We start from the raw sequence: 12,718 nt of genomic DNA, 5'->3' as shown, positions 1-12,718 counted from the left end.
GCAGCGACAGGTACCGCGGGTGAAGGTACTGGTGATATGGCAACGGCGGCGGGTACCGATGGCGAGGATACCAGTGCTGGAGGTGCCGATGGTGTAGGCCCCTCCCGGGCGTGCAGCTAGTTCATAACCCAGAGCGCCTCCTGTCTCAGCCGCAGGCGGTGTGTCAGCTGGGCAATCTCGTCCTCCTGCTGCTGGCGGTTCATTTTGGAAGTCAGATGGGAGCCTTCAGCCAATGCGCCGGGGAGGTTCAGCTCAACCTCCTCGCGCTCTTCGGGCCTCCCTCCTTCTTCCATCATGGTGCTCTCCTAGCTTTCTTCCTCCTTCCTGGCCTCTTTCCCCAACACCGGCTCTCGACCCTGGTTCTGTGGGCGGCGTCTTCTTCCTACTCCTCCATACCAAGCCAGTATCCGAACCCCTCGGGGGGTGGGCCATGTTGCAGTTGCATAGAAGTTCATGCAGGGGAGGCCCAGGACAGTTCGCGGTCTTTTCTTAGGACCACCCATGTTGTCACGCCCTTCTTCACCGTGCCGGCGGCCATTTTGAGAGTCCATTTTACAGTCTATCAATTTGGTTATTCTGCACATTCTCAGCAATGTTTAAGTCCAATAAACTCAGGCACACAGAACCCGGTGGCACCGGGCTTCGTCATCCTGTTCGTGACGCCAAAAATGGATCGCCCTCGCACCCAGGGTGGCGGGGTACTCGGTACCGAGCCCGTTGGTTTCAATGGGAGATGTCATGGTAGCTGTGACCCGGTCCGTGGCCCTGGGCGTCCTTTGTAAAAGGGGAATGTGATGGAATAAAGTTTAAGAGTGAATGATTCGTGACACCACCTGTGGTGTTCGGCAATGAAGATGTTAAGCCGACGCTGCAGACAGATCCTCTGGGACAGATGGTGTGGTGCAGCAATGATGGTGTGGCCCTCCACAGGTAGGGCTGTAGTCCCAGGGCAGAGTAGATGAAGCGCTAGTGAGGAGAGCGTAATGGTGCAGTGTTAAGCACAGAGATGTAGCGGTGCTGAGTAGGTTGGCGCATGAATAAGCGGAGGACACCAGGCCATGTAGTTCAAAAGCTTTACTCACAATCTGTTCAGCATACAGGTGCCCGCATCCGTGCCGTGTCCTCCAGGTCAGGGGCTCAGCCAACCTCCAGGCAAGATGAAGTACTCCGTTCCAATACTTCGCCAACATACAGTATGTGCCTTTTCTGAACGTCTCCCTTTTGCGCCTATAGTGAAGTACTCTCAGTACTGAGTTACACTGGAGTTCCTCCTGTCAGATGTTCTTAGAACTCTACTTGTACGGCAGAAAGCTGTAGCCTGCTTCGGGGACTCCTTGCTACCTAGTCCCGGCTCACTCTCGTTGCTGTTGTGCCCCCAAGTCTTGTGTGGGAATAAAGTGGTGACAACTTCTATTCCTTCGGTGTCTGTCGCAGGACCATTAGGATCCATACAACCTCGGGGACCGGACCCCGGCCTTGCGCTGTGAACTTGGGAAGGGTTCTGCTCTAACCCTAATCCTTAGTCCTCCTCTCCTTACGTTCCGTACTAATCCTTCTTTCTTATGGAGAGAGTCAGGCTTTCTATCAATGCTCCTTTCCTGTGCCAGCGGACTCAGGTCACTGAGGTCGGCTGCAGCACTTCCTTCATCCATCCCACTCAGGAGATCTTCACTCTTCCTCTGACTCTGTCAGACTGACTAAATCCTAAACGCTTGCCGCTCTTTTGATGCTAACTAAACTTCACCCGCCTCCCAACACGCTTCGTGTTCCAAGCAGGGAGCCACCAAAGGGTGCTTTACTACACTACTATGTTGTGTGGGATGCAGGTGTTGGAGTGTGGTCAGGTGTCTTCACCTTACTTGAATGGTGGGGCACCACACCTCAGGAGGAGGTGCAGTACCTCTGTGGTGACTGAACCCTCAGGGGCGCCACATTAGGAACTTTGTGTATTATGTTCATTTTCAAGGTTGCAAGCTCCTTCAACTTATGGATGCAGAGAGAGTGCAAAAAACTCTAGAGGTGGTGATGATGTACAAAATAGATGCAGTAACAGTCAAAAGTTTGGACGCACCTGTTCATGTAATTGTTTCTTGTTCTTTTCGGAATGTACACATTGTAGATTCAGAGTAAAGACATCCAAACTACACATATGGAAACAACTTAAGAACAAAATCCACTGATACCTATCCATTCCCTATAAAGGTCAGTATGCCATAATAAAGGACATAATGTAATACGGACACTCCAACAATCTTACTCCTACAAAAACCATGGAGCTTCAATCCAAAAAATGTGAAAAGGTTTTCATTATTATCAATGTAATCTAAAAGCAATCACATATAATACAGACAAAAGACAAAATTGTTCATACAGGGCTCATATGTGGTAACCACAAAATCACACCAAATGGCAGAATGGAAAAAGAAATGTATATATATCACCTAAAAAGAGTGACCAATATGATGATACCACCAAATACATTTCAAATAAAGTGCATAGTGCAAATTATTCAGTCAAAATGAATAAAGCAAACTGCATCACTCAAAAATCACAGCGTCCTATAGAGTGTAAATCACCAATGAATCATAAAACAACAGACGCTGCAAAGGATTATATACTAAAAATATATACAAAAGCCTCTATTGCTTTTGTGCCACGTCCACCAGCAGATACTAATGGGTAAGATTTTTAGCATATAATCCTTTGCAGCGTCTGTTGTTTTATGATTCATTGGTGATTTACACTCTATAGGACGCTGTGATTTTTGAGTGATGCAGTTTGCTTTTTTCATTTTGACTGAATAATTTGCACTATGCACTTTATTTGAAATGTATTTGGTGGTATCATCATATTGGTCACTCTTTTTAGGTGATATATATACATTTCTTTTTCCATTCTGCCATTTGGTGTGATTTTGTGGTTACCACATATGAGCCCTGTATGAACAATTTTGTCTTTTGTCTGTATTATATGTGATTTGCTTTTAGATTACATTGATTATAATAAAAACCTTTTCACATTTTTTGGATTGAAGCTCCGTGGTTTTTGTAGGAGTAACATATGGAAACAAGTAGAAAACAAACATGTGTGAAACAAACCAGTATATGTTTTAAACCTTAAATTCCTCAAAGTGCACCCCTTTTATTCTGAAGACAGCTTTAAACCCCCTTGGCATTATTTTAAGCAGCTTCATCACTGGCTTCCCAATGTTCGTGAAGGAGGTCCCTGAGGTGCTGAGCACTTCTTGGCTGCCTTGCTTTCATTCTGCAGTCCAACTCATTCCAAATCATGTCAGTTGGTTTGTGGTCAGGTGATTCTGGAGACCATGTCATCCATCACAGCAGTATCACTCTTCTCCTTGGTCACATAGCCCTTACATAGCCTGGAGGTATGTTTTAGGTCATTGTCCTGTTGCAACACAAATGACTGTTCCAATAAGTGCAAAAAAGATAGGTGACATATTGTTGCAGAATATTGGTGGCCATGCTGTGTTAGTATGCCTTGAATTTGGAATAAATCACAAACATTGTCATCAGTACAGCACCCCCACTCCATCACATCTCTCTCTCCATGATTCACGGTGAGTACCACACATGTAGAAACCATCTGCTCACCTTTACTTAATCTCACGAAGAAATGGGAGTTGGTAGCAAAAATCTCAAATTTTGATTCGATGGACCATAGTACATATTTCCACTGATCTAATATCCAGCCCTTGTGTTGCTTGGCCTAATCCAGTCTCTTCTTGTTTGCAGTACTCAGTAGTGGCTTCTCTGCAGCAATTCGACCATAAAAGATACATTTTGCAGTCTCCTCTCGACAGTTGATGTTGAGCTGTGCCTGCTACTTGATGTCTGTGCATCAATTATGATGGCTGTTATCTGAGTTGCTCTCAGTTTGCAGTTTTTGAGACTGGAAACTGATGAACTTATCGTCAGCAGCAGATGTATCCCTTGGTCTTCCTTTCCTGGGGTGGTCCTCAAGAGAGCTAGTTTCATCATAGCGATGTATGGTTTTCCTGTCTCTACTGGAGGATACTTTTAAGGTTCTAGCAATTTTCAGGATTGACTGACATTCCTGTCTTAAAATAAAGATGTACTGTTGTCTCTCTTTATTTAGTTCAGTAGTTCTTGCCATATTCTTGCTTAGAATAGTAGTTCAATAGTGCTCAGCACTATATTGAAATGTGTGCCAACACTGCCTCTGCAAAATGCACCTGATGTTCACAATGTTTCTGAAGGCCGTGATTTCACAAATGAACTCGTGATGGGGCTAACCTGTTCACTGAAAGCCATTCCAGGTGACTATCTCATGAAGCTGCTTAAGAGAATGCCAAGGGGGTGAACAGCTGTCCTCAGAGTAGAAGGGTTTGAAGAATCCAAGACTTAACAAACAGTTGGAACTGATTCACACGTTTCTTACCTCCTTGTTTCCATATGCGATCCTTCATGGTTTTGTTGCTTTTAGTTTGAATCTACAATAAGAACAAGGAAAATCATTGCAGGAACCGGTGTGTCCAAACTTTTGACTAGTACTATATGATATATGCTCTGCCTAAGGCCTGTTTCACACTTGCTTTTTTTTGCAGCGCGTTTTTCCCGCAAAAAAACGCATTGAAAAACGCATACAAAAGCATACAACTGCTGCGTTTTTTTCAAGCATTTTTATGAGCATGCATGAAAAAAACGCAGCGTTTTTAAGCGTTTTTAGTGCGTTTTTACCGCGTTTGCGTTTTTTTCCAACATTAGGTGGCCACTCACACTAACCCAAACCATGACTTTCCTAACCCTAACCCTAACCCTGACCCTAACCCTAACCCTAACCCTTAACCAAACCATACTTAACCCTAACCCTGACCCTGACCCTAACCCTAACCCTAACCCTAACCCTGACCCTAACCCTAACCCTGACCCTGACCCTGACCCTAACCCTGACCCTAACCCTAACCCTTAACCAAACCATACTTAACCCTAACCCTAACCCTGACCCTAACCCTAACCCTGACACTAACCCTGACCCTAACCCTAACCCTTAACCAAACCATACTTAACCCTAACCCTGACCCTGACCCTAACCCTAACCCTGACCCTAACCCTAACCCTGACCCTAACCCTGACCCTAACCCTAACCCTAACCCTGACCCTAACCCTAACCCTTAACCAAACCATACTTAACCTTAACCCTAACCCTAACCCTAACCCTGACCCTAACCCTAACCCTAACCCTGACCCTAACCCTAACCCTTAACCAAACCATACTTAACCCTAACCCTGACCCTAACCCTTAACCAAACCATACTTAACCTTAACCCTAACCCTGACCCTAACCCTTAACCAAACCATACTTAACCCTAACCCTAACCCTTAACCAAACCATACTTAACCCTAACCCTGACCCTAACCCTAACCCTTAACCAAACCATACTTAACCCTAACCCTGACCCTAACCCTTAACCAAACCATACTTAACCTTAACCCTAACCCTAACCCTGACCCTAACCCTTAACCAAACCATACTTAACCCTAACCCTGACCCTAACCCTAACCCTGACCCTAACCCTTAACCAAACCATACTTAACCCTAACCCTGACCCTAACCTTAACCCTAACCCTAACCCTGACCCTAACCCTTAACCAAACCATACTTGACCCTAACCCTGACCCTAACCCTAACCCTAACCCTGACCCTAACCCTTAACCAAACCATACTTAACCCTAACCCTGACCCTAACCCTAACCCTAACCCTGACCCTAACCCTAACCCTAAACCCCCTTAACTAACCCTAACTTTACCCAAACCCCTAAATTCCATTGTCTAAACTAATGGTAAAAAAAAAAACGCATGTGCAAAAAAACGCATACATAAGCATGCCAATGCGCACATATGCTCACCATAGACTTATAATGGGTGTCTTGCTGTAAAAAAACGCATTGCGCGCGCATGCGTTTTTTTGAGGCAAATCGGACGCACAAAAAATGCAACAAGTTGCATTTTGTGCGCCCGAGCGCATACCGCAAAAAAACGCATGCGCGGTAAAACGCGTACAAACGCATGTGTATGCGCACATAAGCTCATCCCATGCAAAGTATAGGAAAAAAAAACGCATGCGCTATTTAGCGCTAAATTACCGCGAAAAAAAAACGCAAATGTGAAACCAGCCTAAGATGTTGACTTTGACGTGCAGACCAACATTTTTCATTTTTACACTAACACTCTTAGATTAGTTTTACACATTACACATTAGTTTTGTATTTATGTAGAACCACTGATTGTCATTAACTAAAGAATTACAGCGGTCCAAAGAAATACAATGCGTTCTACGCAATCTTGTGGACACCAACTGTTATTAAATGACTAAAATCAATTAAGGTGCTTTCACACTGGGGTCTGTGTCCCTGTCGGGGTATACGTCTGAAATCCTCCACAAAACGGGGTCCGGATATGTGCGCCGATGGAGCCATAGACTCTAATGGTGACGGCAGAGCGAACGTGAGCTTTGCCATGGACTTTTTTCGGGAGTGTTCACCTACAGGAGGCGAGCATTCAGATGCAGTCTACTACGTCTGAGCGAGGGGGTAGTTCGAGGGGCTGGTGAAGTGGGAGGTGTAAACCCCAAAAATGTATGGTTTTTATTTTCCACAGTCTCTGCATCTGAAAACATTTTTTTGTATTGTCACTAATCCTAACCCTTTTCCGTTTTACAGGGTGAAATTGGTAGGCCAGGAAGAAAGGTAAAGTTAGTTTTTATTTTTGAAGTTTAGATTGGAAGCGGAGGTTATGGTTCATACCGGGGCCAGGTGCAGACAAGCATATTTTTTTTGTCATCCAAGAAAATTGGATCAATTATACTAATGACATTTTGATCAGAATTTGATCAGAGTATGATCATAGTGTGATGCTTTCTCTAGGATGTGGAGAAGATGGAGAAAAACATTTTTCCGTCTTCTCCATTCTGTCAGTCTGTGGAAATTGGACTGAACTCAGATGTCATCCGAGTACAGTGCGATGGTTTCCATGCACTCATTACGGTAACTTGCATGGCCAAGTGCGATCAGAATATCAGATCAAACTTGGTCGTGCAACGATTTCTTTTCCTTGGACCGGCTCTGCCCGAGGGAAAAAATTGGACATGTGCACGGCCCCATAGCATAACATTGATCTAAGTGCGAGCTGATTTTTTGTCGGATTGCACTCTGACCAATAATATAGTCGTCTGCACCGGTCTTAGAGGGAGTGTGTCACATTGTATAACTTGTAATTTATTCCTTGAAATCCCTGGTGTTTGTAAGCATAGGATTCCAGTGGGAGGTCCTATCTCTGCATGTACAGTCAGACAGGAAAAACTGTCAAACATTAACTAGGACCGCCCACTGGACTTATATACATATAGTCGCAAGAGATTTCAGTGAATAAAATGAAAGGTTTACTGAAAGATTTCCCATACAAAATGTATATGAATCTGATCAGTTCTTCATGCTCTTTAACATCCCGCCTGCAGATCAGATATTTTAAACTTGACAGGTTCCCATTAAGTTGTGTTCAGACTTCCGTTCACATGCATTGCCTCATCAGCCTTCCCCCTCCAGAGTCATAATAAAAATGTGTTGTGCATTGAAGTTTTAGATAGATTCTAGAGCAGCGGGTAACAGGAAAGGCACATGGAGGATACTAAAGGCGTCAACCGCTGACGCCAGATTCTGTGTAAAAATGGAATTTAAAATAATACACTTTTTTTAATAGAGTTGATATATGTATCTCCAGGGAGTCTCTGTGTGGTTTTGAAATAAAATAGTTATTTGTCTCTATCAATAAATCAACTTTCTGCTATTTTTATTCTATCAGTAACCCCAATTCTATTAAGTACACTTAGTGTGGGATGTGCCGGCAGTCAGATGAGTGCATCATAAATATACTTTGTACAGGCTATACCAGTTTGGAGTTTGGATGCTCATATAGTAGATACCATGCTAGCAAGCTACAAATATCTTAGGTCCTCACATGGTCTGCAACATCATATACATCCTGTCTCTGTCGGAAGTGCTCAGATTTAGAAGCAGAAGTAAGAAAGTGTTATTTATAAACTGGATGGTAACTACTTTCACTGAATAGGACAACACTATGTGATCTCTGCTGATCTTCAGCAAGGGGAAAACTCAAAGATGAGATTGCTTTAACACAAATATCATTGGTATATAGTTAAAGGAGTTTTCTGGTTTTACATTTTTTTATTATGAAGTTTGTAAAAATACAAAATTCATCCATTCCTATCCCTTTCCACTCCGGCGCTGAGTCTCTGCCGCTGCCTCGGCCTTTGTTAATATAGCTGTAGCGGTGATCACATGACTGAAGGATGCAACAGCTATAGCCAATCTTTGAGCTCAGAGGTCTCATGCCATCAACATCGGCATCAATGAAGAGTGCGGTGATTCGCTGAAGTTGTGATGTCAACGCTGCAGTCATATCATTAAAGCAGCAGCAGAGAGCCGTCGCTGGAGCAGCAGGGATAAGTATGGCTGACTTTGTTATTGTTGCATAAAAAAACATGATTAAGAGCCAGAATAAAAATATTTATCTGACCTATGTAGAAAGATGTAGGTCTTAGAAAATAAGAGATCCAGATAGAGGAGAAGTAATAAAAGCTTGTAACGTTAATGTAAGCGCTCCTGCATGGTAGGGATGCCGACATACTCCGCTCCTTACAGCGTGGCATGTCTCTCCATGTACTCCCTGCTTCCTTTCCCGGTAACATGCCTAGTGTGCGCTGCTCTGTTCTTAAAGGGCCACTGCTCGCACCTGATAACATGCCCTCTGCCAATAGCTGGGAGGCATCTTGTTTAAAAGGCACCCTCCCCAATAGCGAGGTTCCTAAGCAACGAGTTTCGTTAGTGTGGTAGTGGTGTAATTAGTGAGTTGTTAGGTTTACTGGTCCTGGGGTGGCTGGTGTCCTGAACCTGAGTCCCTGGTCCTTGCATGGCCAGTCCTGAAACCAAAGTCCCTGGTCCTTGCTTGGCCAGCCGTGAACACGTAGTCCCTGGTCCTTGCGTGGCCAAGACCTGAACCATTAGTCCCTCTTCCTAGTGCACTCAGTGCCTTAACCTCATCCCCTGGTCCGTGTGCGGCCAGTGCCTGAACCCCGTCCCCTGGTCTCTTTGCGCCCAGTACCTGAATCAGTATCCAAGGCTTGTGTGTTTGATCGTTTGCCTATCAAAGTATTCTGTGTATCAGGATTGCTAAAACCAGTCTCAGAATTAGCCCTGTCTGAGACTCCGTGTCCGTAACCAATCTGCAGAGGAACCTGATCCTAATAGTCCCTGTCAGTATCTGTCCTGCTAAAGGATCCAGAACCTAGTAGTCTGAACGGAACCTAAGTCTGTATCCGTGTCTGCGCACCTAACACCTGGGGTCAACAGCTGCAGTACCGGAAACTGCCTAGGAGTGGTACCTGGCTGCTACCTGCAGCTCAAGCTTGACTCCAGAACTAAGCAGCTTTGTCAAATCTATAATGGCCATAATCGGATACTGCATAGCCACCCCCCATATTCTTTTGAATGGAGAGCGGATTGCAGTAGCCAGCCGCAGTCACTTTGGAAATGATGGAGCCACTGTGTTCTAGCAGGATCCAAGAATTTCCAGCTGATGCCTGCAACAGCGGGAGAGATGGATGTCGAAATCCTAACAATCAAATATTGATGGCTAATCCTAAGAATAGGCCAACAATAAAAAGTAGTGGCCAACCTTTTTAAAGTGTCTTTAAAGGGAATATATCAGAGCAAATGTAATGCTGAAACTAGTGATATATGTTTGTCTTAATACAACAACAAAGCAGCCATGTTTTTCTAATCCTGGACAGCAACATGTTAACTTGTAGAGTGGCTTGGCTCAGAGCGTATATTTTACATGTGCAATTTTTAACTTCTAGGGCAGGACTGGTCCTCCTGGTGTCCCAGGTATGCCAGGCCCTATAGGACCACAAGGACCAATAGGACAAAAGGTTTGTGTTTTGCAAATATAATATGTATGCATTTAGATCTATGTTGCTAGAGAAAGAATTTTGTGAAAAGTTTGCGCCATGAAATTAACTATAGTTATTAATAAAAATTATTCTAGTAAAATCATTATTTTTCAATGCACATGTATTTTTGTGCTTAAAAATCTTATTATTTCCACACTGTATTTATTTCTAGTTTATTACTCACAGTTCATTATATAAGAGCAATAAATAAGCATATGAACTTTAAATGATACTCTATACTACAGTCATGGCAGAAGTATTTCTCCTAGAAAATTACTGCAATTACACGTTTTGTTGGGCACATGTTCATTTCCTTTGTTGTATTAGAACAACACTAAAAAAAAAAAACTAAGCAAAACAGAAAAAAGGCAAATTGGACATAATTTCACACAAAACCCCAATAATATTGTAGTACCGTGTTAGCCAGAAAAATAGATGTAAACACTTATGTCCCCCCAAAAAAATTGAGAAAAGTATTCAAGCAGTGATACCTTTAATTACCATCAATTGTTTACCCACAATTTTGGAAAAGTGCCAACAATTTTGTTAGAAACATTTTTGGGGTTTTGTGTAAATACTTATGTCCCCAAAAAGAAAATTGAGAAAAGTATTCAAGCAGTGATACCTTTATTGGCTAACCAGAGAAATTATATTTGCAAGCAAGCTTTCAGGGCTCAAAAGGCTCCTTCATCAGGCTAGATTACAAGTGAATTACTGAGAAAAGACAGCAACATTTAAATAGAAATTACAACAGGACATGAGATGATACAGGCCAAGGAAATCAAATTAAGGTTTTTGTTACACATGTAAATGAGGTGGCAGTGTTCTATTAGAGATCTGAAGACCTTCTTGTGGAGGTGCGAACTGTGTCCATGTAATGAGTCATGAATCCAGGTGTCAAATTTAGTCCTATTGTTAGAGATTGAAACATATTTATAAATTTATACTCCCAAATTTTTCTTTGTCTGTCACTATTAAAATGACCGTTCAATATTAGGACTTTTAGATCTGCCAAGCTGTTGGTGGCCCTTGAGGACTGGAGTTGGGGAACCCTGCTGGATCCAGTCTGTGCAATATTACAAGAATGTAGAGACTGCTGTGGAAAAGACAAGTCATATAGATTGGTTGTTTTGACAACACATATCTCCAAGACTGACACAAGAATCTCCAAGACTGACACAAGAAACATGTCTCAGTAATGGAGCTATCTGGTGGCAAAAACGCTAAGTGTACGGCACAGTGTGTGTATGGCGCAGTGTGTGTAGTCAGCGATTAACACAGTAACCAATCCAAATATTTTGAAAGCAGAATTGCACATTTATTTTTACAACAGAAAAAAAAAAGATTTTATTAGGAATGACGTTTGGGGGAAGATTGGGATACTTTGGGGGTCTGGAGAGACGAGGAACGGCTGGAGGTTGAGGAAGGGGTTCTAGGAGAAGGGGCGACGAAAGTACTTGGGGAAGGTAGCTCTGGAATGGACATGGAGGCAGGTTGAGACACATTAGGAGAAGAGGGTGGATGGACGAACAAAGTTTTTTTTTTTTCTTTTCTTTGGCGCAGGAGTATCCTGCCTGGACCGACTTCCACCGTGTGACCTCCTTTGCTCGACCGCTTGGAGATGGTGGACCGTGGCGTTGACCTGTAAAATATCGAATGCGGGTCACCACTCTGCTGCTCTGTGGTGGCGGTGCTCCTAGAAGTGGCAGTAGCGGAGCTCCTAGAAGGGGACAAAGTTGTGTTGGTGCTCATAGAAGTGGCGGCGGTGGATGTCATACCAGACGAAATCGTGTTGGTGCTCAAAGAAGTAGATGTAGTCGTGTCGGTGCTCCTAGAAGGAGGCTGCGTGTCAGTCATCTGAGCAGAAGTTCTGGTGGGACTCAGAGGAGGAGAATTGGTGGCGGTGCTCTTTGGATGAAGAGTGCTGGTGGTGCTCCATTGATGAGGAGTGCTGGCGGTGCTCCTTTGATGAGGAGTGCTGGCGGTGCTCCATTGATGAGGAGTGCTGGCGGTGCTCCATTGATGAGGAGTGCTGGCGGTGCTCCTTTGATGAGGAGTGCTGGCGGTGCTCCTTTGATGAGGAGTGCTGGCGGTGCTCCTTTGATGAGGAGTGCTGGCGGTGCTCCTTTGATGAGGAGTGCTGGCTGTGCTCCTTTGATGTTGACTGGTGGTGTCGGTGGCCCAAGCAGGTTCTGTGGTGGTTTTGCTCCAAGCAGGTGGTGCTGTGGCGGTGGTGGTGCTCCATACAGGAGCAGCGCTTGCCATAGTGGTGGTGGCTGAGGAGTGTCCAGCAGCACTCAGACTTGGGGTGGTGTAGTGGTGTCCGGCTTCGCTGGGAATGCAGGTGGCCGTGCAATGGTATGCAGCAGAAGTCGGTAGGGAGGTGTAGCGAGTCAGTGGTAGAATATATCTTAGGTCGAACGTATGAAATATATATCTCATAGGAATCAGAAATAGTGCGAACATATAAATCCCTTAAAACGAATTATTTATTTAATACATTAAAAAACACCTATCCCAGTGAAAAAATGGTCAATGCCAAAATTAACCAGACCTAGGCTGGGATGCTACATAGCCCTACTATAAGGCTCACTGATACCTTCCTAGCCATGGAGGTTGGCACCCTAAAAACGAGAGTTGGCGCCCCCACTCAACGTGGACTATCCCTCACTCCCCTACCAGTCCCTATTCAGACAGGAGGGAAAA

General features: G+C 44.1%; 1 protein-coding gene across 2 annotated transcripts in view; it reads left to right on the top strand.

Annotated features, from left to right (window-relative positions):
- Positions 1–12,718, top strand: part of COLQ (collagen like tail subunit of asymmetric acetylcholinesterase) — a 155,749-nt gene that overhangs the window by 85,667 nt on the left and 57,364 nt on the right. For both annotated transcript variants that reach the window (XM_073550719.1, XM_073550718.1), the window contains exons 5-6: positions 6,705–6,731; positions 9,920–9,991. In XM_073550719.1, the coding sequence (XP_073406820.1) occupies positions 6,705–6,731; positions 9,920–9,991 (99 nt within the window). The remainder of the gene's footprint in view (positions 1–6,704; positions 6,732–9,919; positions 9,992–12,718) is intronic.

Source organism: Dendrobates tinctorius, unplaced genomic scaffold (genome assembly GCF_039654945.1).
Source record: "Dendrobates tinctorius isolate UK_male_01 unplaced genomic scaffold, ASM3965494v1 ptg000167l, whole genome shotgun sequence".
NCBI lineage: Eukaryota > Metazoa > Chordata > Amphibia > Anura > Dendrobatidae > Dendrobates > Dendrobates tinctorius.
This window is presented reverse-complemented; position numbering and strand designations above follow the sequence as displayed.